This window comes from Mastigoproctus giganteus, chromosome 10 (genome assembly GCF_048544385.1).
Source record: "Mastigoproctus giganteus isolate SK-2022 chromosome 10, ASM4854438v1, whole genome shotgun sequence".
Lineage (NCBI taxonomy): Eukaryota > Metazoa > Arthropoda > Arachnida > Uropygi > Thelyphonidae > Mastigoproctus > Mastigoproctus giganteus.
The window spans coordinates 78,901,651-78,928,953 of NC_143584.1; the positions used below are offsets into that span (position 1 = coordinate 78,901,651).

A 27,303-nucleotide genomic window follows, 5' to 3' on the forward strand; every position below is an offset into this window, starting at 1 on the left:
AAGAATTTAAAGTGACTTGTGCATTAGAATAGAGCAAGGGTGGCCAACAAGTTGATTGTGATCTACCAGTCGATCACGTCATGACAAATTTTAAATATATATAAAAAAGAGATTAGTCAAAATCTAAATGTTATTATTATTATGTGGCCCACTGCATATGCTTATTTCAAATCCATTGAATCACGTGACCATATTCCCAGTGCCAGCATCGTATGAACATGGAACTAACACAGCCATCAAAGCCCAGCAAGTACTAACGCGCATGCCCAATGCTAATAAAGCCGTTACTGTATTTGGATTTGATTAGTGTTAATGGAGCGTAGCAAGTTTGCTTTACATTGCTGTTATTGTTATTATAACTATAATTATCTGTGTAGTTCTCTACTGATATTGTGGACAGAAAGAAGTATTTCTTTTGTAACAAAGCTGGAGTGCAATTCCACCAATTTCTGAAAGAAAATTTAAGGTACTTTATTGTAATAATTGATACAACTGGGAAATATCTGAACCTACTGTTAATAGATAATTAATCACTAATTCATAACCTATTACATTAATTAATATGAATAATGTATTGATATTAATCGAAGTAATGATTTATCGAATAGTTAAGTAATTTAAATCTAGATATTTCTAGATGACAGCTCCCACTTGTTTTAGTCTAGTGAACTGTCTACAAGAGAGTCACAAGCATGTTTCAGTCTTTATCTGTATCAGTATCAAAATTATTTGAATTTTGATGCTAGAGTTGTAAGAAAGATACTAATATTTGTATTAGCTTATCTATCAGTAACAGCATGGAATATATGTCATATCATCTTTACAGTTTATGAAATCAAGGATTGTATTAAAGACTGTGACACACTGCTTTATTATTACTATTATTAATTTATTTAGTTTTGCTGCTTGTACTAGACATATAAGTCTTTAGTCTTGCTTTTAAGTTTATGACTTAAATCAACTTGCCTTTATATATATATATATATATATATATATATATATATAAGTTTGTATTAATATATTGAATAAAGTATGAAAGTTACACAAAATGCCAGTAACTAGAAGGGTGAGGATAGTTGAAAAAGAAGTGTAGTAGATATGTGAAAGGTGAAAGAAGGTTAATATTCTAAAAGTTATGATGAATTAAGAAACATATGGGCTGAATTCTAAGCCAATAGAAGGTGGGAGAACTGTAAAGTAAATTTAGTACAGCAAAATACCAATAAAACAAAACTAAAAGTAGAAAGTGGTACAGCTGTCATCATGTATCAATATTTATTTCAGCTGACATCAGATCAGGCACATTTGCCTTACCTATATTCAACCATTATCTAAATATGTTCCCCCCATATCTTATCACAGCTGTACCACTTTTTACCTTTATTTTTATTTTTGGTAGTTTGCTTTACTTTACAGTTCTCCCACCTTCTATTGGCTTAGTAATTCAGTCCATAATTTTCTTAATTCATCATAACTTTTAGGATATTAACAATGTTTCACATTTCACATATTTACTACAATTATTTTTCAACTATCCTCACCCTTCTAGTTACTGGCACTTTGTGTAACTTTCACATTGATTTATGCATACTTTATTCACTATATAAATACAACTTATATATACTCTTGCATCCTGTAATTCTGCTTTGCACTTTTAAGTGCATCTGTCATACCTGACTTATTAATCTTTCATTTACTGAAACCATTTCATCAAGTGAATACCTTTTTTTCCTATATAAGGATAGACAGGATAGGAAGGGGGGAGGGGTTATGCTATTAGTTAAGAAACACATAAAAACCAAGGAAGTGAAGCCAGTCGACATCACTGGACAGTGCAGTGTTGAGTCAGTTTGGTGTGACATAAGCATTGGGAGATCAAAATTGAGAGTAGGAGTGTGCTATAGGCCTAATGACTCTGATGAGTATAATAAGGAACTGTACAGGGAAATAGAGTGGGCCAGTAAATTAGAGAGTCTTATAATGGGAGATTTTAATTTCCCAGATATTGACTGGAATTTGGGGCTGGTTACTCACGCACTAGCAGGGCTTTTGTGGATTTATTGGATGATTGTTTTCTACATCAGCATGTTCGGGAGGCAACTAGAGGGAGTAATACTCTTGATTTGATTATCAGCAGTGATTCTTCATGCATTAAGAATCTGCAGATAAATGAACCACTAGGTGGCAGTGATCACAGTGTGCTGAAGTGGGATTTACTCAAAGAGGTAACTACCATTAGGGGTAAAGGGAAGGGATATTGCTTCCGTAAAGGCGACTACGATGGACTGAGACAGTATTTAAATTCTATACAGTGGGACCAACTGATGATGTTACCAACAGCAAATTCAAAATGGGAAGCATTCAAAGAACTTATCTTGGAAGCTACTAGGCTTTACATACCAACTAAGAAATATTGTTCAAGGTTTAGGCCAAAATGGATGTCAGATGAACTAATGAGGCATATGGCAGAGAAGAAAAATGAATGGGATACTTACCAATTAACACATGACACAGAAGCCTATGATAGATACAAGTTGATATGCAACCAAGTTACAAAGGAGTTTAGGCAGGCGAAGGCACATTACGAGAAATCCTTGGCAAGGGATGCAAAGAAAAACAGCAAAACTTCCTTCTATGTAAACTCTAGAAGGAAGGGGATGAATCAGATTGGTCCACTTGATATTGATGGATCAACTGTTGATGATCCTGCTCAGGTAGCTAACAAACTAAATGAATATTTTGCATCGACATTCACACATGAGGAGTTATTCAGCAAGGGGAATGCCAGAGGTGTATTCAACTCTAGCAGTAAGCTACAGAATCTTGAAATAACTGGGAGTAAAGTGGAGGAGAAACTGTTGAAGATAAACACAAGAAAGGCACCCGGGGTGGATGGGATCTATCCAGTTATATTAAAGGAGGCAGCAAAGGAAGTAAGCAAACCCTTAGCCATAATTATGAGAGCTTCCTTGGACTCAGGGGAGGTGCCCATAGACTGGAAATGTGCAAATGTGACCCCAATTCACAAAGGAGGATCAAAGGCTGACACAAGTAATTATAGACCTGTGAGCTTAACTTCTGTTCCAGGAAAATTAAGGGAGGCACTGGTTAAAGAAGCACTGCAGGATCATTTAGACAAGACTTCAGTTATAGCTCAGACACAGCATGGATTTGTTAAGGGGAAGTCTTGCCTTACCAACTTGATTGGATACTATGATGCAGTCACAAAAGAACTGGATGCAGGGAATAACTTTGATATTATATACTTGGATCTTAGAAAGGCTTTTGATACTGTTGCACATGGAAGACTGCTACACAAATTGGAGCAGTGTGACATTGGAGGCAAATTGCTGCTATGGATAAAGGGGTGGTTGAGGGGGAGAAGACAGAGAGTGGTAATCAATGGACACTGCTCATCGTGGACTAATGTTATTAGTGGAGTCCCTCAGGGCTCAGTGTTGGGTCCATTATTGTTTTCTGTATTTATAAATGATATTGATGATGGTATATCAAGCTTAATGTCCCAGTTTGCAGACGATACAAAGGTTGGCAGGGTTATCAAGGACACTACTGACACTATGCTGCTGCAACAGTCTCTGGAAAGGTTGAGCAGATGGGCTGAGAGGTGGCAAATGAAGTTTAACATTGACAAATGTAAAGTACTACACATGGGAAACAGCAACCCCAGAGCAACGTATCAACTCTGTGGTACTACACTGACAGTGATAGAGAATGAAAGGGACTTGGGGGTGGTTGTGCAGGCAGATATGAAGTTCTCTGAGCAGTGCAGACGGGCTGCAAGAGTAGCTGATGGAGTATTGTCAATGATATACAGGAATTTTTCCAGCAGGGATAAGGAGGTGATTATTCCATTGTATAAGGCAATGGTCAGGCCACACCTAGAGTACTGTATACAGGTCTGGAGGCCTCATTTCAAGAAGGATGTAGAGCTGCTGGAACGAGTACAGAGAAGGGCAACAAGATTAGTGAATGGAACAAAGGGGTGCTCTTACGAAGAAAGGCTTAAGTTTTGCAAATTACAGTGTCTGGAGACTAGGCACCAGCGAGGTGATCTGATAGAGGCGTATAAAGCCTTGAATGGTTTAAGCATGCTCAATGCTGATGGGATTCTTCCTCTAGCTCAGAAAAATCACCTGAGAGGGCATAAATTCAAATTGAGGAAAGACAGATGTAGGATAGACGTGCGGAAATTTGCCTTTAGCCAGCGGGTGGTTGGTTGGTGGAACAGACTTCCATACCTTGTGGTGGAGGTTGATAGCCTAAATAAGTTTAAGGCTCAGCTGGACAGGTATTTTGAACGAACTGAGGGGTGAAGTGGAAGTGGGTTTTTTTTTTTTTTTTTTTTTGGCTGATGCTGCATAAGCTTGCTTTCTTGCATCAAATGCCTCTACTAATGCTAATGCTATATAACTTTTTAAACATTACCTTTAATGGGTTACATTTAATATTCATTTATATATACATATATGTGGTTTATAAAATAAATAAAGTATCTGTGAAAATGAGGATGAAAAGTACACATGGTGCCTGAACTAAGAGAAGTTTAAGGGATAGTGGAAGTGAAGTAAACAGGTGAAACCTAGTACATAAATAAACTGGGTTTCAAAAGAATTTGAAAAGAATTTCAAATTCTTTCACCTGTTTAACCTCTACTGTACTTCCACTTTCGACTATCCTTTAAACTTCTCTTAGTTCAGGCACCATGTATACTTTTCATTTCCATTTTCACAGACACTTTATTTATTCTACAAACCGCACATTATTTATTTCCTTTTGCTTCCTTTATTGCTGCACTGCACGTTTTGGAGCATTAGACATACAATAACTTTGTTATTTTCCTTGTTCTGCTTATTTTGCTTCTTTAAAGTTTTATATTACTACTATATATATATATACACACTGTGCAGCCACTTTATTAGGTACACCTACCTAGTAGTGTGTTGAGCCTCCTTTAGCCTTCAAAACAGCCTGAATTCTCTAGGCATGGATTGAACAAGATGCTGAAAATGTTGTGGAGGAATGGAGTGCCATGCAGACATGAGTGTGTCACACGGTTCCTTGAGATTCGATGGAGGTGTGGGCCTGCAGCAAACAGCCCTTTCCAGCTCATTCCAAAGATGTTCAATAGGATTGAGATCCAGGGACTGAGCAGGCCACTGCAGCAAATAAAAGTCATTGTCATGTTCTTGGAAACATTCCATAGTGATTTGGGCTTTGTGCACTGGCGCATTATCCTGCTGGAAGTAACCATCTGACTAAGGATAAACTGTCAACATGAACGAATGCACTTGGTCAGCAACAATGTTTAGGTACGATGTGGCATTCAGACGTGAATCTGTGGGTATCAATGGACCCAACGTGTGCCAAGAAAACATTCCCCACACCATAACACTGCCCCCACCACCTTGCACAGTAGTCATTAGACATGACGGTCCATGGATTCATTTTTTTTTGCCAAATTCTGAGCCTTCCATCAACATAATGCACCAGGAACTTTGACTCATCAGACCAAGCAACTGTTTTCCAATCCTCAATAGTCCAGTACTGGTGTTGCTGTACCCACAGGAGGTGTCCTCTCTTGTTCTTTGACTCATCCTCTCTCTTTGACTCATCAGACCAAGCAACTGTTTTCCAATCCTCAATAGTCCAGTACTGGTGTTGCTGTACCCACAGGAGGTGTCCTCTCTTGTTCTTCATTGATAACAAAGGCACACAATGTGGCCATCGGCTGTTGTAGCCCATTCGTGACAAAGTGCGACTAATGGTCCATTGCGATATTTTGCTCTGCGCACCAAGGTTGTATTCTGATGTGATGTGCAACGTTGTGGCCTGTCTGTTTGCTTGCACAATTCTAGCCATCCTCCTCCTCCTCCTCTGACCGCCCTCATCAACAAGCGATTTTCTTCCACAGGAGTGCCGTTGAGAGGATGTTTTCTGTTCATTGCACTATTCTCCATACACCCTTGAAACTGTGGTGCGTGAAAAGTTCAGAAGAACTGCTGTTTCAGAGATGCTTTGTCCAGCACGTCTTGCACCTGCTACTATGCCACATTCGAAGTCCGTTAGATCACTCCTTTTCCCCATTCTTGCTATGGTTTGTACACTTAACTGATACTAGAAAGGTTGTTCTGCTGCATTTATTTGATGCATGTGACTTGCAACATTGTGGGACAAACCATTTGTGTGCACAGCAGGGGTGTACCTAATAAAGTGGCAGCACAGTGCATGTATATATAAAAGAATGCTGTATATATGAAATAAATGAAGTATATATGAAAGAATGCTATATTACTTTTGTAAAGATAATAACTAACTCAGTAATAAGGCAGTCAAAATTTAGTCACAGATAATTCTTCCATATTTTCCATTGATTCCAGATTCTTTTTATTTTTGTGTAGTATTTTTTTTTATGAAAACCCCAAATGCGAAAGGTATCAAAACCTATAGTAATTAGTACCGTGCATGGGTTGAAGGAGAAGTATGGGGGGAAGGGGGTGCCGGAAACTTTGCTCTAGAGACTAAACATGGGTTTCACCACTTCAAGCCTCCAATAAGCAAAGTGCTGGTATTTCACCGGTTGATGAAAGTCATCTACCACCTAGTATACAAAAAAATATATATATATTAGTGGGTCTGGCTAGCACCTAAATGTGCAGGGTTCGTTTCATAGGCTGCCAGGCCTAAAATAATAAATAAATAAAGTAAAAGAATTAAATAAAAATTAAAACCGAAGTCAAAAGGAGTTCAGTTCATTAAATCAAAACCTAAAACAAGAGTTGAGGTTAGTCAGAGTGACCAGATGTAGATTTATGGAGTTAAGATCAAATAAGTAATATTTTAAAATATAATAGCCAGGCTTGGCTAAAATGCAGCCTAGAAGGCCACCGTAGCCTAGTGGTCAGGCACGTGGGTGCATAAGTACACATGCCTTGAGTAACAGGAGTTCAAGCCCGTGGCTGCTGAATACGGTGCTGTTTCTTGTATTCTGTCTATCTTGTGAACTCCTCTGACCATTTGGTCATCCCGGAGTATAAACAGAAAATTTATTTATTAAGATGACAGTCATGTGTTCCAGTTACAATAAACATTAATAAATAAAGAATTTATATATATATATATATATATATATATATACACTACTGTATATAAAATTGTGGGTAATTATAGCAGGTTTCAGTACAATGAGATCAGTGCACTTGTCTCACTGTACTGAAACCTTTTATTATTACATGCCTGAACCCAGTAGTGTGTACATAAAATTCTGTATTTATTAATATTTATTGCAACTGGCACACATGACTGTCATCTTAATCTCCTTCTAGGCTACATTTTAGCCAATGTGTGGCCACTGTATTATTATTATTATTATTATTAGCTATATGGTGCAAGGAAGCCTGAGGCTTATGCTGCACCAGCCAAAAAAAAAAATTCTGAATTACCCTGAGAGAGAGAGAGAGAGAGAGAGAGAGAGAGAGAGAGAGAGAGAGAAAGAAAACAAGAGTCAGAACTACACTGGTGTGCCAAACTTAAGAACCAACACTATTTCTAAAGGTTACAACCACAAAATCTTTACTTAAAGTATTCTTTACTGATGAGAGTAGATTTTTTAGTTATGTTTATGATAAAATTTTAGTATGTCTAAAATTTACTAAGTGTCTCGTAATCCGTTTGTAATATGGAAATTTTTTTTGGTTTACAGAAACTATTTTAAATGTAATTACCAAGAGGAATTCAAAAAATATCACTAAACAGGAAATTTCGCTATAAAGAAGTTTGTTAAACAGTGTATATGACTTGTATATGTCAAAAAATGTTTTGGCGCCCAACTGGACTGCAGCCCTTAAGCAACTCTTATCTCGCCTATCCACTTGCAGCGGCCCTGCATGTTACGTCAAATATTTTTCTGTTATATTGGACCAACTTCACTCTGCAGCGCTTCATTTTTGTATTCATTTCGAGGGTTTTAGGCCCATTAGCAACTTAGACAGTATGTTTCCCCCAAGTATCCGGGAGAAAATACCATGCTACACTCGCCCAAGAGTGACTTACTCAACCACGTTGTGAAAAGGGTCCGTAAAAATATTTTGCATCATATTATCTACTGCACAAAAATTGTGTTTATCTGAATGGTTTGGGGAACATTCCCAAGACTTGCAACGTCTACCTAGGCAGCTTAATTCTTCAGATCACTCCATTGAGAAATTCTTGGAATATATTGGAAAGGGCAGTTCGATTTTACAATTCTCTGCCAGCCACAATACATCAGCTGACAAATATCCTGATGGAGGAATGGTCAAAGCTGCAGCTAGGCTCTCTCTCTGACACCTAGTGGAATCCATGTAATGAGTATGGGCTGTAATTAGGGAGAAAATCAATCCTAGAGGCTCACATCTGGTGAGTATGGGCTTGGCACACCCAAGGTCCTGAGCTTCCTTGCACCGTATGGCCAATAATAATAATAATAAGGTAGCCCTACTGCATACTGAACAAAGGTTTCTAACAGTTTTGCCAAGAACAGAATTACATTGTTGAGGAACTTTGAGCTTTACTTTAATGAAATAGACACCTTTAGATGTTGGGAGGGATTAAACAGATCAGAATTGTGGGTTATCCTTATATTCATTCAATTCGTATTACTTCCAGAACAACCAGACCCTGAACTTGGGTGGGGTGAGTGGGGTATCAGCCCCAGTTGCAGCATTTTAACGATGCATTCGACCAGTTATATATTTTAAAATTGCTTCGCTTTTGATTAATTACAGTCGGACCTGTATTTAACAAACTTCTTTACGGTGAATTTTTTTTTAAATTCCTTTTGGTAATTAAAAAAAGGAAACATTTTTTCTTTTTATGCTTTGTTTCCACCTCTGGCCTTTAGGCAATTTAAGCAATTAGAAAGTGAAAATTAAGGGTTTAAGGGATTACCGTTCCAAAATGTAAGTGGAACATAAAACGTATGCAGCCACCTATCCCACATACTGAGAAGTCATTCTAGTCAACTACTTTCTATAGATTTCCAATCAAAAGATTAAGGGTATTCATGACGGATAATAGCTTCTGGTCAACTTGTGTTCTTCGTTTAAAATAAAAATAAAAATTTTATTAAAAGAAATACTGCATTATCTTTGTACTGCAACTTATGATTCCAGAAATTTTTGTGAGAGTGAAATTATAAATTCGGGATTTATAATCACTTACAGAAAAAAATACCAGGGCAGAACAGTGCTTTACAAATCTCGAAAATAACACAGAAACCCCAATTATAAACTTCTGTAAAGTATTGTCCGTTTTGTGACTTCCCACCTCTTGAGCTTTTTGGTTTGTCCTCCAGTGATTAGCACTAGAGGAAGAACAAAATTTTTCAAATATCTGTTGATATTTCAACAGATACAGTATTTGAAAAATCATGTTTTATCAATTCTGCAGGATATAAAATCTGTAACCACTTTAGAACTTCTCCAATTCGTTAATGAGGATTGTCTAATAGAATCTTATCTAAAATATTTTAATTTTTAATTTATGTTATTATGTTAAAGTACTATATTTCGCAAGATTTTGTTTCTATGATTTTATACTAGATATATAAACAATCTGGTTTTTTAATTTCTTTGTAGTTGTATGTTTTTTCTTTGATATTTTTGTTTTGTTATATATTATTTTATTAATAAATTATGCAAATTGTAGACCGTTGCAATAGTAATTTTTATAAATTCATAAAGATTGCAGAGGCTTAGTCTGGGGATTCTCCTCAGTCGCCGAGATTCAGGGACACCAGGAAAGCATGTTTTCCCCGGGCGTCGGCGACCCTAGCTACGCTACTGAAGATTGACTACCTACATATAATGGGGGTCGTACTTATAACACTTTTGCCCAAGGCAATTGCCTAGTTCCGGCTCTGAGAACAAGTACTCCAGTTTTTTTTTTATCGTATGATGTGAGCAATACACGAAAGAACCAGTTTTTTCCTGCTTCCTTCGTGTATCGTGGCTTTAAGATTTAACCGGATAGTGCGGCACCATCATGATATCCAAGCCCGAGGTGGGAATCGAACCCGCTACCTTCGGATTGCCAGTCAGGTACTTTACCCATCCGACTATTGAGGTTATCACAATGGTTACGATTGCTGTTCTTAAAAGGCCTAGATTCGAATCCCATGAACTTTTACACTTTTATTAAAAGTATAAAAGTGTCCTTAAAATTTCTTTTAGAAGTTTTATTTACGCCCTAATCACAAAACTCAGGTTTGCCATCTAGCAAAACAAGCAAATCAATTATGAAACATATCCATTTTGTGGACAGAATCTATCGACCCTTCATAGCTTTAGTTGACAAAAAAATGCTTCCAAAAGAACGCCGTGCTTGACGTGGCGGTGGTCGCGCTCAAATCGTAGCAATCATAGTTGCAAGGAAACTTTTTTATTTCTGGAAAAACTCTTTTTTTTTCTCCTTTTTTTTTTTTTTTTTTTCCTGGAATTCTGTTTTCAGTATACCAATTCCTGACCGCTTACTAATGGATTAAATTAATTGTTATATGCAAGTTTTTATTTTTAAAAAATTAAAAATTTGAATTTATAAACATGATTTTTTACACATAATTTACGATAAAACAAAAGTTTTTATTTCTTCTCAAAACATTACAAAAATAAAATATAAACATGAAAGTATTAGTTTCTTCCATTCTACAGTTTAGAAAAGCCATAACCGTGAAATTTTAAAATTATACATTCGAAATTATACATTTTGCTTATATATTGCTTATATGAATCTAAACATTAAAAAAAATAATAAAAATGCACCACACACATATACGGCATAAAAATGCACCACCCAGACATACATACATACATATATATACAGGATGGCTCAAAAATATAGGTACAAATGTTTAGGGGAGGTAGGTAACATCTAAAGGAATGTGAATCGCATAGGAACCCATAACCGGAAACGTCACCGTAGTTCGGTACACGGCGCTGTTCATCAGTTCGCGAGAGGGAAAATTTCTGGTTTACTCATTCAAGCAGTAGTCGCCGCACGAAGAGCATGCATCGATATACGAACTGTGAGCTGGAAGACATGCACCTAGTGTATGGATTAGCAGAGGGCAATGAATTTATGGAGAACGCTTGCCAGACAAACACGTACCGGCCCACCGTTTGTTTGCGCGTGTACATCAAAATTTGTGCGATTATGGGTTATTTAGAGGTAACAGGAGTAGTGCGGACAGAGCACGTTCGGCGCGAATTCCCGCTATGGAAGAAAGTGTGTTGAATGCCATCCAGAATAATCCTACTACCAGCACACGTACCGTTGCCTCTGCCTTAGGAGTGTCTCGTTGCAGGGTACATCGTGTCTGGCACGACGATTCCTTACACCCCTTTCATATCCAAAGGGTTCAGTTACTGCTCCCCCAAGATCATCCTGCACTTGTGGCTTTTGCGCAGTGGTTTCTCCAAGAAATTGTTCAAGACTTGAATTTTCCAGCCTATATTTTGTTCACGGATGAGGCTTATTTCACTCGGGAAGGCTTAATCAATCAGCACAATGCTCATGTGTGGGCTCACTACAACCCACATGGTGTGCGCCCCCATGCGGCACAACATCGCTTCGCAATAAATGCGTGGGCAGGTATGGTCGGTGACTGCTTAGTCCGCCCATACCTGTTACCATTGCGCATGAACTCCGCTAAATATCGGATCTTTCTTGAACAAGTTCTACCAGGGTTACTTGACGATGTTCCAGCAAATGTGAGACGCAAAATTTGGTTTCAACATGACGGGGCGCCTGTCCATTATGGAAGGTGTGTTCGTGAACATTTGCCTGGCCCCCACGCTCACCTGATTTATCGAGTCTTGATTTCTTTCTGTGGGGGAGGTTTAGTTTAGTTAAATTGGGTTGTTTGTCAATATTACAGCAGAGAGAAAAACAACAGGCGGTTCAAGGTTCGGGCTTTTCCTTCATAGGAAAAGTAAGGAGTTCATTTCATTCATTCATTTATTAATTACACACAATATAGTCTCAAAGTTATGTACATAAAAGTATATACATGATTTATATACAAGATATATTTACATATAATTATATGCTCTGACAAACATTAAACTCTTGTGTGTGTGTGCAAGTGTGTTCTTATTCAGGGTAGCTCCCAGGGATAAGCCCAAATCTACCTTGAGAACTTGGGAATATATAGTCTTTACAAAGCAGTCCTTAAAAGTATGTTAAATTACCTGAGTCTGATTTTACTGTAGCGCTATTCGCACTTGAATCCCGCACCCACTGGAGGTAGTGCAATACCAGTGAGTGCCAGCAATCCCACGCCCCTGGTTGCCCATACCAGGGAGCCAGCAGGGAAAAAAAAATAAAAAATAAAAAAATAATATATATATATATATATATAATAAAACAATAATATTCAATAGTCTGGATGGCACAACTATAAACTTCAAAAATCACAGTTCAACTGAATATTTCCTCAGTTGCTGTTTCACATGCACTGGAACCTCCAAAACCAATAACGGTACTATCCAGCAATCTCCAACTGTACGCCATGGATAATAGAACCTTTAGACCACCAGACCCGACGCAATGAATCTGATCCAGCACGGCAGAATCCAGAATGGAGTATTCATGATCGCAGCACAAAAGACAACTAACCAGAGCACCAGACCCAACACCATGAATCAGGTTCAGCATCCCAGCTGTAGAAACAAATAATGAAACTCCATGAAGACAATTAAGACACTAGGTTTGCCTCTCAAGAAAGGCTCTGAGAACAGTTCTTTTTGCAAAAACAGCAGCTTAAAACTCCTGAAATAAATTAAATCAGTTACGGTTTGGAATAAGCAAATGTACTGTATCAAATGATAAGTCAGGAATATGCGCCATCAAAATCCGCCTTTGGTCTTCATACTCCCGACATAAAAAAATTACATGCATCCAAGTCTCCTGCTCGCCACATGTACAGAAAGGATCTGTCTCCAACCCTCTCTCTCATATAATTTGGCCCTAAGTGAGCCGTGTCCTGTTAACAAATAAGAGGTGTACATAGAAGGCGTAAACCAAGATGCCACGGTTTTTGTCAATGCATAGTTCACCTGGGGAATATATTTCCTCGTCACAGCTCCAACATCACCACTTTCCCATCTGGTCTGCCATAAATCCATTAATTTGTTCCATATTCGTTGTTTTTCTTCTTTAATATTATTCTCTAAATCGATTGTAATATCTAAAAACGTTATTGAAGTACCCCTTTTTCAATTTGTACAAAAACCCTCTGTAGACAATAAATAAATCCAATGGCATGGTACCAGCAATTACCTGTAGGGCGTTTGTAGACGCTGTTCTAGGTACTTTCAATAAAGTTAATAACATAGAGCGCTGAAGCGATTAAAGTTTCGATCGAATCCTAGTTTTAGTTACCACAGAAAACCAAACAACAGCCGCATATGCCACTATCTGGAGAAAAAGTCTTATAATACAATGACAACACCCTCTTATTCAATCCCCACTCCTTACGAGAAATTCTAGCAATGGAGCCTGTAAAGTGTCTTACTTTTACATTTAGGTGTGAAACATGTAGGAAAAAGGAAAGTTTGTCATCTATGATTAATCCCAAATCTTTGTTTTAGCAAAATAAGGAATTTGAACTCCACCTAAAAGAACTCTTGGAGGTCTGCCGTAATCAAATTGTTTCTTAAAAACCATAAAACAGGTCTTACTTGCAGAGATCTTCAATTTGTTCAAATTGGCCCACTGCATTAAATCATCTAAACTGACTGTATTTTTCTTTCCAGTATAAGTCTGGAGCGCCCAGAAACTCCAATCACAAGGTCATCAGTATAAGCTATCTTAGCAAACTCTGTACTCTCCTTAACAAGCCACTGATCTAAAACTGCATTCCAAAAGAGAGGTCCCAAAACCGAACCTTGAGGACAGCCTCTCGAGACACTGGCACTTTATGACAGATGACGTGCACGCACAGTAATAAATCTGTCCTGAAAGTATGACCTTATAGTGTTAAATATATAACTATTACACTCTGCAAGCACTAGAGATCGAAGGGCACTTTCCCACCATACCGAATCAAATGCTCCTTCAAAGTCTATAAAGACCATAAGAACATACTTCTCAGAAGAATCCTTAATGTACTTTAAAAGAGATGTTATGGCGTCCTTTGTAGAGTGTCTCTTCTTAAATCCATGCTGTTCAGCAGAACACAGATGCTTATCCTCTAACATCGCAGAAATTCTGGGAGCAAGTAACCTTTCATAAACCTTACCCATGTTGGCCAAAAGAGAAATTGGTCTCTATGCTCTCGGATCAGTCCTGGGCTTACCAGGCTTATGCAATATCTTTAGCAGTGCCATCTTCCACGGTCTTGGAAAAGTACCTTCAGTGAAACATTTATTAAACAAAATTAACATTATTTGAGGAAAGTAATCATAAAACTTAATGATTACTTGATTTTCAATTAAGTCCAAACCTGGACATTTCTTAACGTTCAATTTAGCTACTGCTGCACCCAACTCCACCAAACTGAAGAGTTCAGCTTCAGCGTCACCTGCTCCTGTAAACTCAGAGTTCATCCGGCATATCTCCGTTTGTTCAGGTGAATCATCTTGAGGAAGATCCTGAGGAAATAGTCTTCTAACAATTGTTTCCACAGTAGAAAACCAATCAGATGTCTCATCATTATTGTTCAATACAGTGTTGTATATTTCTCCACAAAGCAACTTATTACGAGAAATTTTATACACGAGACCCCAGGGATCTCTGTTACCAACTTCATTAACCAAATTTTGCCAAGTTCTCTTGCTCTCAGCAATAGCCTTATGAAAGGCCTTTCTTCTCTTTATAAGCATTTTTAAATGATTCCACATCAACACTAGAGAGATAGAGCTGTCTATTTCTTTGGTATACTTTCCTAGCCTGGCATACCTGAGACCTCGGAGCAGACAAAGCAGGAGTCCACCACGGCACAGACAACTTTTTAGTCCTTTTTCTCCTTGTGGAGTGCACACAAGCCTGGAAAATATGATACTGTACATAGTTTACATATTCATAAGCTGTCATATCATTTAAACTCTCTCCAGGTATCTCACAATTATCACTATCGAAAACTGTAGTCAAATAATTTTTAAAATTGTTCCAGTTAACACGGTCCATAGAAAATCTAGACAACTCGTAGCGAAGCTCTTTTCCCTTACTTCGAAACAGAGATCAAATGAAATTGCACGGTGATCATTATTTACTAAACCAGAATTGACTTCCCAATTCAAACTAGAATCGCACATACGAAGAGATGTCACAGTTACGTCAATATTAGACTCTCCATTTACAGTTGAAATCAGCTGGAGTTCAAATTCCTTGTGTTGCTAAAACTAAATATTTGGGATTAATCATAGATGACAAACTTTCCTTTTTCCTACATGTTTCACACCTAAATGTAAAAGTAAGACACTTTACAGGCTCCATTGCTAAGATTTCTCGTAAGGAGTGGGGATTGAATAAGAGGGTGTTGTCATTGTATTATAAGATTATTTTTCTCCAGATAGTGGCATATGCGGCTGTTGTTTGGTTTTCTGTGGTAACTAAAACTAGGATTCGATCGAAACTTTTATCGCTTCAGCGCTCTATGTTATTAACTTTATTGAAAGTACCTAGAACAGCGTCTACAAACGCCCTACAGGTAATTGCTGGTACCATGCCATTGGATTTATTTATTGTCTACAGAGGGTTTTTGTACAAATTGAAAAAGGGTACATCAATAACGTTTTTGGATATTACAATCGATTTGGAGAATAATATTAAAGAAGAAAAACAACGAATATGGAACAAATTAATGGATTTATGGCAGACCAGATGGGAAAGTGGTGATGTTGGAGCTGTGACGAGGAAATATATTCCCCAGGTGAACTATGCATTGGCAAAAACCGTGGCATCTTGGTTTACGCCTTGTATGTACACTTCTTATTTGTTAACAGGACACGGCTCACTTAGGGCCAAATTATATGAGAGAGGGTTGGAGACAGATCCTTTCTGTACATGTGGCGAGCAGGAGACTTGGATGCATGTAATTTTTTTATGTCGGGAGTATGAAGACCAAAGGCGGATTTTGATGGCGCATATTCCTGACTTATCATTTGATACAGTGATTTGCTTATTCCAAACCGTGACTGTTTTAATTTATTTCAGGAGTTTTCAGCTGCTGTTTTTGCAAGAAGAACTGTTCTCAGACCCTTTCTTGGGAGGCAAACCTAGTGTCTTAATTGTCTTCATGGAGTTTCACTATTTGTTTCTACATCTGGCTAGCAGCTGGGGTGCTGGACCCGATTCATGGTGTTGGGTCTGGTGCTCTGGTTAGTTGTCTTTTGTACTGTGATCATGAATACTCCATTCTGAATTCTGCCGTGCTGGATCAGATTCATTGCGTCGGGTCTGGTGGTCTAAAGGTTCTATTATCCATGGTATACAGTTGGAGATTGCTGGATAGTACCGTTATTGGTTTTGGAGGTTCCAGTGCATGTGAAACAGCAACTGAGGAAATATTCAGTTGAGCTGTGATTTTTGAAGTTTATAGTTGTGCCATCCAGACTATTGAATATTATTGTTGTTTTATTTTATATATATATATATATATATTATTATTATTTTTTTTTTATTTATTTATTTTTTTTCCCTGCTGGCTCCCTGGTATGGGCAACCCAGGGCGCAGGATTGCTGGCACTCACTGGTATTTCACTACCTCCAGTGGATGCGGGATTTCAAGTGCGAATAGCGCTACAGTAAAATCAGACTCAGGTAATTTAACATACTTTTTAAGGAATGCTTTGTAAAGACTATATATTCCCAAGTTCTCAAGGTAGATTTGGGCTTATGCCTGGGAGCTACCCTGAATAAGAACACACTTGCACGCACACACACACACACACACACGGAGTTTAATGTTTGTCAGAGCATATAATTATATGTAAATATATCTTGTATATAAATCATGTATATACTTTTATGTACATAATGTTGAGACTATATTGTGTGTAATTAATAAATGAATGAAAAAAAATGTGGGGGGCCTCAAAACTATCGTGTATGAATCGCCTGTGGAGACGGAAATGGATCTCGTGGCGAGATTTGTCTGCGCTGCTGCTACTGTCAAAGAAACTTCAGGTGTGTTCGATCGAGTCCGCCAATCCATGTTGCGTCGGTGTCGCGCATGCATCGGGTCTCATGGTGGAACCTTCGAGCATCAGTTGTAACATCATGAAATGCATCCATTTCGTACTCCATTGTTAATATTATGTCAAATAAATGTTTGCCACTAATTACTGTCTTGTGTCATTTCTGATTCTTGTGCTTCTGCTACTGGTTTCCCGTGACGTTTCCGGTTATGGGTTCCTATGCGATTCACATTCCTTTAGATGTTACGTACCTCCCCTAAACGTTTGTACCAATATTTTTGAGACACCCTGTATATACAGAATGCATATTTTTTGAGGGAAGCACCTGGGAGGTGCAGCGCGACTTTCAAACAACAAAATGTTTTAAGGACGGTCGCGAGGCACAAAGACGTAAATTCATGTTACCATGCAAAAAATCTATAATTTCTTTGCAGAAGTTATTCCAGTAAAACTGTTGTTAAGAAGCTAGAGGACGTTTCAGTCATTAACTTTGTATGAACAATTTTTATGTGAAGATTCTTTTCGTGAGGCACCTGTCAGATCCTTATTTGATAAGAACAATATGAATTTGGTAAGAACATTATTAATATTAATAATGACCTTTTCAATTTCTGAAGCTTTTCAATATTAAAAATATTGATGGATTCAAGTAGATGCTTGTGATAATACCAGGGTCCTGAGCTGGATATCATCATTCTTCTCTTTCTTGGTGATTCCCTTCTACTTCTGACTCGCTCTCTCTCTCTCTCTCTCTCTCTCAGGGTAATTCAGAATTTTTTTTTTTTTTTTTTGGCATAAATCTCAAGCTTCCTTGCACCATATGGCTAATAATAATAATAATAATACTTTGAAATTTCGATAGGAAAGCTATCCGAATAGCAAATTTGTTTTCCTTTTTCAAAATAATATTTTTATACATGTTAAATTTTATGTGGGTCTTCACAGGCTATTATACGCTTTTATAAATATGAATACCATCTAAATAAATTTACGTTTTGTTACATTTACGAGTTTTTCTTTCATTACCGTTTCTTTCATTTCTTTCATTTTCTGGATTACCGGGGTTCATTTGAAAAATGTATTTCCCAGTCGCCGCAGATAATAATCGTTTGTCTACTGTACCTGCTGAAATCATTCATTTTCTTTCTTTGAACACGTTTGTAAATGTATCTTTGATAATACTGATTGTTTATTTTAAACAAAATAACGGAATTTTACATCAAATTTCTAAAACTCCATAAATTACATTATACTTGATCGAGCATTTTCTCTCTCTTTTTTTTTTTTTTTTTTTTTTTTTTAATTCTGCATGCTTACCAAGAATTGAAAATACGACTATTCCAGCAAACATCGACGTGCCACAGTTAGTTATAGAAACCAGTATAGCATCACGGAAACAATTGTTATGGACCGGGTTGTAGGAAGAGAAAGCTATAAGACCACCAAACGCCAAACCGAGGGAGAAGAAGATCTGGGTTCCAGCTTCTAACCACACCACGGGATCAGCTAACTTTTCCCACTGAAAACAACAGAAAAGAAATTAATTTTTAACACATTCAAGAGTCTGATTATACTGGCTAATACTCGACCGTACTATCAGTTTAGTTTGCATTGCTTACGGGAACGAAGTTGATAGATGATCGCTCTCATTCTCGTACATTGTATTTGAATTTCCTGATTATGTGTGGAACTAAAATAAAATAAATGAATACGGTTTGCTGGCCACTATTTGAGTTTTAAGGATAAATCCCTAGGGAAAACTGATTATCTAGAATTCATCACTCTTAAAATGTTGCACACTTAAACGGGAATATTTCAAAAATCTTGTATTCACACTTATTTTATTGAGGTTGGTTACTTACAGTGGAAGATATCGAGATTTATAATGACCACCTCTTTAGAGTTTTCTTAAGTTTCATATTTAGTTTTCTTTTCTTTACTAAGCGGACAAACGTTTTCTAGTATTTTTAGCAACTATTCAGCTAATTGCTCGTAGGCGGAATTAGTAAATTTTTTGAACTAGGGACCAGGTAGATGTGTAGAGTTTAAGGATAATTCATTAATGGGCAGAAGTTACTGTGTAACTGAAAAAGAGCATTGGTTAACAAAATCATTGATTATAAGTCAATAAATTTTGGCACGAAAGTATATTATGTTTTGACTCAGTAGTACCACGTGTGAAGGATGAGTAAAGAATGCTACCATATTTCTCGAATATGAAAATTAACTTGTCTGTGCCTGGAAATGAGTATCTGGCAGAAGAGGTTATAGACCATAATATGGAATTTGATTAATTTAAGGTGACAGGGAACACATGACTGCAGGATGTCAAGTGATCACCCAGTACTAGAGACCTGAATTCACAAACTGTACTGGAACCGCGCCATAATAACGGATAAGGCAATCCCACACAACAGACCGGACATAACCCTTGTGGACAAGAAGGAAAAGGCTACCTATCTCATTGACATAGCGGTACCCAACACTGGCAACTTGCAGTAAACCCATGGGGAAAAAATCAAGAAGTACACGAACCTCAGACAGGAGATCAAAGATGTGGCATATGCAACAAGTTACGAACATCCCGATCATCGTGTCATCCACAGGTATGGTGTCAAGGACACTACATAACAGCCTAGCAGCAATAGGTCTCCCAGCGAACACCTACAAGGAACTCCAAACGTCACAATCCTGAACACCTGGAATATAGTCAGAGAGTTCCTCGACAAATAGTAACACCAGACAACAACAACCACCCTGTATACTTGGTAACAAAAACCGGTACCAGGTGAAACCCCAGTCAGGGAGAAATAATAATAAGGGTGGGGGGGATGAGGCGATGGCCCAGTGGTTACGGGAGCCCGATGGACCCGAGTTCGAGCCCCGCCTTGGCAGAAGCGAGCGCGGCTCCATCACGCTAGGAGACTGGCATAATAATATTAGTAATAAAATTAGAATAATAATAAATAAATAGTAATAAAAATTAATAAAGAAATAAACATCATCAAAGTTGCTCCAATGGACCTATGTACTTCAAGACCGGAATGGCGGCTACGGCAGATTGTGGCGCCATCTGGTGTCACTCCAGAGAACCTCCACTGGACATAAGCCGAAGCTAAACAGGTCCACCTTGGATGAAGTCTGTGCGTTAGCACAGTGGTATCGTTATCGTCATCCCCACACTGGGTGGACGAGGCCCGGGTTCGAATCCCGTCGATGACGCGAGGAACTTTTATGGACTTTTTTCAATCCGTGGATGAGTTAGTTGGTCTCAGGTGTAGCTAGCAAGGTGTTTCGTCCAGCAAACAGACAAATCGACTATAGAACACACGCAATTAACAGACATAAGACACAGCATGGTAGATTAATTTAATTATTCGGGTGTCCTAAATATAATAGTTTTTTTTAAGTTTAGTAGATGGATGATGTCGCAGAGAATTATTAATCGTACTGCATCGATTGTGGCACAGGATAAAGTCACTTGCGTGAAAAATCAGAGAAGGTCTTCCGAGGAAGACAGTGGGGCGAGTGGCGCTGTCCTCCATATGGCTACTCTAAGAGAAGGGCAAGACCATCCAGCCTCACCAATTGGAAGTGCTTCCTGTGCTAACGACCACTCAGGAAGGAAGAAATCGCCAATTCACGAAGTGGAGCATCGAAATGAATACGTACATCATGAAAGCATACTAAGAAATAATGGAGGAGACCGATATGTCAACGTACAGGGTGAAACTACATACCAAGAGGCTGTAACGATTCCTGGATATTCAGGTCAGAGAACTGCGAATAGCGACCCAGAGAAGGACCATCGTCACGAAGAACCTGATAGCTTCTGCAATCTTGTAAAAAAACTGAGCAGTACCTGAGCGATCAATTAATGTAATTCTTCTTTCTATTCCTCCTCTGGTCAATATGGAACCAGATGAGGAAGAGAAAGAAGAAATACAACCCACAGCAGCTGAAGTGGAAAGAGACGAGGTCATGATATGCAGAATAGAGGACGAGTGGAAGAAGGCCCTAACAGAATTTAAAGGAATGGACCCCACAAATACCCACGTGATACCGAAGCAGAGGCCCAATAGAACCTTGTGGAGAGTCACAGACCACCTCAATCGGCAAATAATACTACATTACCTCGACAACAATGGTGCAACATTGGATGCCATCCACATAGCCGTGTATTGTGCTGCCACAGTAGCCAGTAGGATTAATGGAAGAGAAACGAGAGACCAGCAACAGAACAACTGAAAACAGAAGGACCCGCCAGCTTGGGAAAGAAGACAGATAGAATAATTAAGAGTCAAAGTAGGCTGATTGACCCAGTACCAACGGGGTAATAGGAGTAATAAATTGATTGGAAAAGTGAAGAGCATCCTCAAGAGAGACAGCGTCTACAGAAAACATGAGACAAAAAATCAGAGAACAGGAAAGTACTTGGATACACCGAAGCAGAACCTCCTCGCACTCAACAAGTGACTACGCCGATACAAAGAGAGCTCCCAGGGGATAATAAAAAACCGAATCTTCGATGAGGATCAAAGAGCCTTTTACAGGAGTCTCGAAGAAGACTGGAAAGAAGGGAATGGACCACCCGAGCAGAAGACGATTGAGGAGTTTTGGGGCAACCTATCCGTAGCCAAGTGGTCAGGAGCGGGATGCAGTAGCACACGCTCTTTGAGTAGACCGGAGTTCAAGCCCCTGACTGCTGAATACGGTCGATCTGCCAACCCGCACTGGACCAGCGTGGCAGATTATGGTCCATTTCCCTCAGCGTGAATTGTTGAGGAGGCTTCCACTCTGCAGTGGGTTGATAATGGCTGCACTTTACTTTTTTTTTACTTTTACTTTATGGAGCAGGGAAGTAAGACATAACAGTCGAGCCGCCTGGATAGAACTAGAACGCAAGTAAACGAAGGACGTACAAGAGATGAGAGAGTGGTAGATTCGGGAAGAAGTAAAACAGACGATCAAGAACTCTTACAACTGGCGAACTCCAGAAACAGATAATGTCCACAACTACTGGTACAAAGCCCTCACTTGAGCACACAAGCACCTAGCAGAGCAGTTCACCCAAATGATAAGGCACCCAGAGACAATCCCGAAGTTTCTCACTCAAGGAATCACATATCTGAAGCCTAAAGACGAAGATACAAGAAACCTGTCGAAATACAGGCCAATCGCCTGCCTCCCAACAATTTACAAGATTCTGACCGGCTGCATAACCAGGAAGATATCAGACCACTTGGAGAGCCAGAACATAATGGCTGAACAGCAGAAAGGATGCAAGCGGCTGAGCAAAGGATGCAAGGAGCAATTAACCTTAGATGCTGCTGTTATAGAGTAAGCTGTTATAGAGAAAATGATTTTAGTTGGCTACTGCTTTGATTTCACCATCCTTTGAAAATTTACGTCCAAGTATTTTTTTTTTTTAGAGGACCAAAAAAAAAAGGTGAAAGTTTGAGGGGTGAAGTCGACTATATTGAGGTGAGAAAGAAGTTCAAAATAAAATGTTTGAATAACTTCACGATTTAGTGGCTGAATGGGTTGAGTTCTGTTGCAACAGGACAATTTTTAACAGAAAACCCTGCATTTTCAATTAATAATTTTTTTAAGTTTCTCTTCCAACATGGCACAATATCTTTCACTATTGACAGTGGTTCCCTTTCCAGATAAAGTTCCAGATGAGGCCTGTTCAAATCCCAAAACAATGTCAACATGACTGTAGGAAGAGTGCACTTCTCAATTTTTATATTACTGGTGATATACTATGGCCATTTATATGCATGTACATGGCCATAGTGATTTTATCAGCATGAAAATTTATGCGAAACCACAACAGCTCACACAAAACGAGTCAAATGATACGTGACAGAAGCGGGATTTTTAAAATTTTGCTGTGTCTGCAAGCCTGCAAGCTAAAATTCTCTACTCTCCAATTACCCCTGCAAGCTAAAATTCTCTACTCTCCAATTACCCCTGCAAGCTAAAATCCTTTTCTCTATTGGAAAAATAGTTTTGAATAAAGGTCACGGAAGTGAACAGAATGAAACAAAGTGAATAAAGAGTGATCTTCGAGTCCTCCAAAACTATTCTGAAAGGCTTCCCTCCCCCTCCCCACGAGAAGAACATAAATACATGTACGAGCAGAACCTTCACCTCCATGAGAAGAGCATAAATACATGTACGAGCAGAACCTTCACCTCCACGAGCAGAACATGTATGCTCTGATAGTGGAGGTGGAATGGTGGCGCGTTCCACAGGTTTATTTTCGCGGTATATTTTTAGTTTTATTTCAATTATCATTATAAATATAATTACACAGTCTAACTTAATTACATTGAAATTACAGCACCTAGAAGGAATGATCGTAAGTACATGCAAATAAGCAAGTGGATGAGTTGCGTAGACATATACAAATGATTAAAATAAGGGACCAATCGAGCGGAAATTGAGCGTGGAGTTCAAAATAACGCGTGTGTGATGCAGTTAACAGGCTTCTGTCTCGCAGGATCCGACTTCAAAATGCAACGAGATTGCAGAGAATGCCGAGATGTCTCGGCATTCTCTGCAATCTCGTTCCACAAAGCCTCAACAGTGGTAAACCGCAGACTACTGGATATTATACATAGACCCATCCTATTGACACTCACCCTAGCATGCAAGACAGTCTCTACTCAGACGTGGCAAAGCCACAAACTTCCAGGACCACACCACGGACCCGGAAAATAATTGTAAAGTTGAGAAGTACAGGCTGCAAACCTACTAACATCAATACGGCAACAACGCTGGACGATGTCTGACAAAGGAGACGTCACTCGAAGGTTCCTCCCGAACTTGCAACGAGTATACCCAAATTATATCCGTCATGGCTCTGCCCTGGTTTCCATGTCACCTACCTTCTCACTGGACACTTCTCCCTACACCAGTCTTCAGCCTTCTCCCTACTCTATCTGACAGCGTGAACATGCCCCACACAATCTAAAGTCACCAATCTAAATTAAAATCTCAGGAAATTAGGTGGCAGGACCTGCCAGAGTGAACTATATACTAGTGGGTACCTGGTCTGCCTCCATGGGGCGAAAGCAGGGCAACGTCGGGCCTCAGTAGGGGTCTGGCGGCTAAACGACCAGAAGAACAAAGGTACACAACACTACACATGTACAATATCCATACACTTTTAAATCTCTGACTTTTCCAGTCAACTGGTTCACCACTATGCGGAGATGGGGGAAACCCTTGGTGCCGTTTGACCCTAAACACACTTTACACTTTACCTTGACCCCCAAGAATTAGAAAACTTAGGAAACAAACTATACCAAAGAAGACTAACATGGACAGGACTCATGTCCCATGAATGACAAATGAAGATGACTACCAAACTTAGACGACCCAGCTGGTGGGGTTCGCTATGTGAACAAGACACATTCCTGAGAACTGAAAGGCTTAGGAAATTAGTATTAGTATTAGTAACGGCCGTATGGTGCAAGAAAGCCTATGGCTTATGCTGCACCAGCCAAAAAAAAAAAAAAAAAAAAAAATCCGAACAAAACAATGATAAAAACAAAAATTAAATAAATAAATAAATAATAATAATTAATAAATAAATAAAAATAATAAAATGAAATTAAAAATTAAATAAAAAGGAAATTAATCCTATCATCCTATGCGCTTCCCTTACCCGAAAGTACTATCCAGATGACCTTTGAATTTCCCCAAACTGTCGGCCTCTACCACCCATGAAGGCAACTTATTCCAGTAATTTATAACTCGCTGGCTAAAATAAAACTTCCTGCAGTCCAATCTAAACATTTCCCCGCGTAACTTGAATTTATGTCCCCTAGTTCTAGCATCATTTATAATCTTGAAAATAAACCACACTAAGGTAAAGGACTAACATGGACGGGACCCCGGTCCCACGGATGACAACTCGGACATGACACCAGATTGGACATCACCAGCAGGGTCATTATATAGTTTTCCTGGAGACGCCTGTTGGCGATCGCACCGGGCTCCCTTGCCTGGTGCCTTTCCACCCCCTCCCCATGCGCCAGTGGTGGGACAGTCCCCCCGGCGCCCCCTACTTTCTCCTGGTGAGGCATGGGCCTGCCTCACTGACTTCTGTGGTTGCCTACACTATCATCCCCATATTTCTACCTTAACCCCCCCAGCCTTCAGTGTTCATATATCGATGGATATATGTATCGCATATATATGGATCTGTCTGTATGTACGTGCATATAATATAAAAGAGTGTGCGCGTATTTTTTTTTTTTAGGTCCTAGCCACTGAAATCTCAGGAAATTAGGTGGCAGGACCTGCCAGAGTGAAATTAAAACTACTGGGTTCTGGCCTGCCTCCACGGGGCGAAGGTGGAGAAACGTTGGGCCTCAGCAGGGGTCCAGCGGCTAAACGACCAGATGAACAACGGTACATGACACGACACATATACAATATCCATACACTTTTAAACCTCTGGCATTTCCAGGGCGCCTCCGTAGCCAGGTGGGCAAGAGCAGAAGTGTGTAGCACACGCTTCTTGATTAGACCGGGGTTCAAGCCCGTGACCACCAAATACGGAGGATGCGGAAAGGTCAGTGAATGACCACCGCATATCCCCAGAGCAATATGGCCTTAGTTGCTAATGCTCCTAAAAACCATATAACAACAAAAACTCTGGCATATCCAGCAAACTGGTACACCCACAATGAAAACTATATGGAGATGGGGAAACCCCTGGTGCCGTCTGACACTAACACTAAGTACACCTTACCTCGACAAGTCATTAAAGATATAAAGACATTATGGGATGACCTTGAAGATGTTGTCCAAGGAGTGATAACAAAATAAGACTTTAAAGCACAACGAGCAGGTAGATCTATTCTGTTGATGCTGTCCGACCTCAGATAGAGGACAGATCTAAAACCAAAACTGCAATAATTAAAGTGAAATCTGAGAGATTTACGTTTAGTAACCAGATCAAGACAGAAGTAACGAAGATCATATAACCAGTTCTTCCTGACACCGAGGTTATTGGAATCAGGCCGATCAGGGGTAGGTGTGTGGCTCTTGAAGCCGCCACCGATGCAGATATAAAGAAAATAACCCAAAGCCTCCAGATGGAGGAGATGGGTCTGGAGGTCGAGAGGCCTCTCAGGAGATGACCAAAAATTATATTCTTGGACAAAGCAGTGACAAGTGATCACTTATTAAAAGAACTATGGGACAGGAACTTTTCTGATAGTGGAATTTCTAAAGAGCAAGTCACTAGAGGTGACTGTGTTAACCCGAAATAAAGCCCTGCCTTTATTTCGGTTTCAGGTATCATAAGAAAGTTCTTCATAATTACGTCAAGATTATTTATTTATTATTATTTTTTTATTACTCCAAAACAGCCGAAGCCTTACAGAGGAGGAATATGACAGTAGCAATACAGTAATAATTCTATTTACAATCTGTACACAATGTCAGGTCTCAATATACAATTTCACTATACAAGGTCAATTTACAACATATACAATGCATATCATAAGTTACAAGCGATTTCCATTTGAGCAAAGCTGTGGTAACAGAGAAATTTGTATTTCTAAGCATTTTGTTGTTTTCTTTTCTTGATAGTTCACATTAAGTAGTTGCATTAATTGATTTGTGTTATTATTTGTATTGTTATCCCTATTTTTTCCCCCTAATCGTTATTTCTTATCTTTGTTAATTGAAAAAAAAATTAAAAAAAAAAAAATATATATATATATTTTTTTTTGTTAAAGCTAAGTATACCTATCTTTATAGTATTATTATTGTTATTATTATTAAATTAGTCATTTATTTTCATTCTCTAGTAGTTTGATTGTAAAACCTTTGTAGCTCTTTTTTGATATTAATGTTTTCATTTAGGATATCAATGTTGGATTCATTTAGCAATTTTGCAGTTCTGTTGAAGTAATGGAATCTGAGTTGATCAGTTCTGAATGGCTCTTGTGCCAGCATGTTTTGTCTTCTCAAGGTTCTTGGAGGACAGCTGAAGTTGATGAGGTAGAGCAGCTCGGGGGCATCCAACTTTCCAGCCACGAGATGCATTAGGAATTTGCAGTCTGCCGCAGCTCTTCTTTGG

General features: G+C 38.8%; 1 protein-coding gene across 1 annotated transcript in view; it reads right to left on the reverse strand.

Moving 5' to 3' along the window:
- LOC150079106 (sodium-dependent neutral amino acid transporter B(0)AT3-like) overlaps positions 1-27,303 on the reverse strand; it is a 341,694-nt gene that overhangs the window by 97,746 nt on the left and 216,645 nt on the right. The window contains exon 7 of the mRNA XM_090383850.1: positions 18,513-18,714. Within this exon, the coding sequence (XP_090239976.1) occupies positions 18,513-18,714 (202 nt within the window). The remainder of the gene's footprint in view (positions 1-18,512; positions 18,715-27,303) is intronic.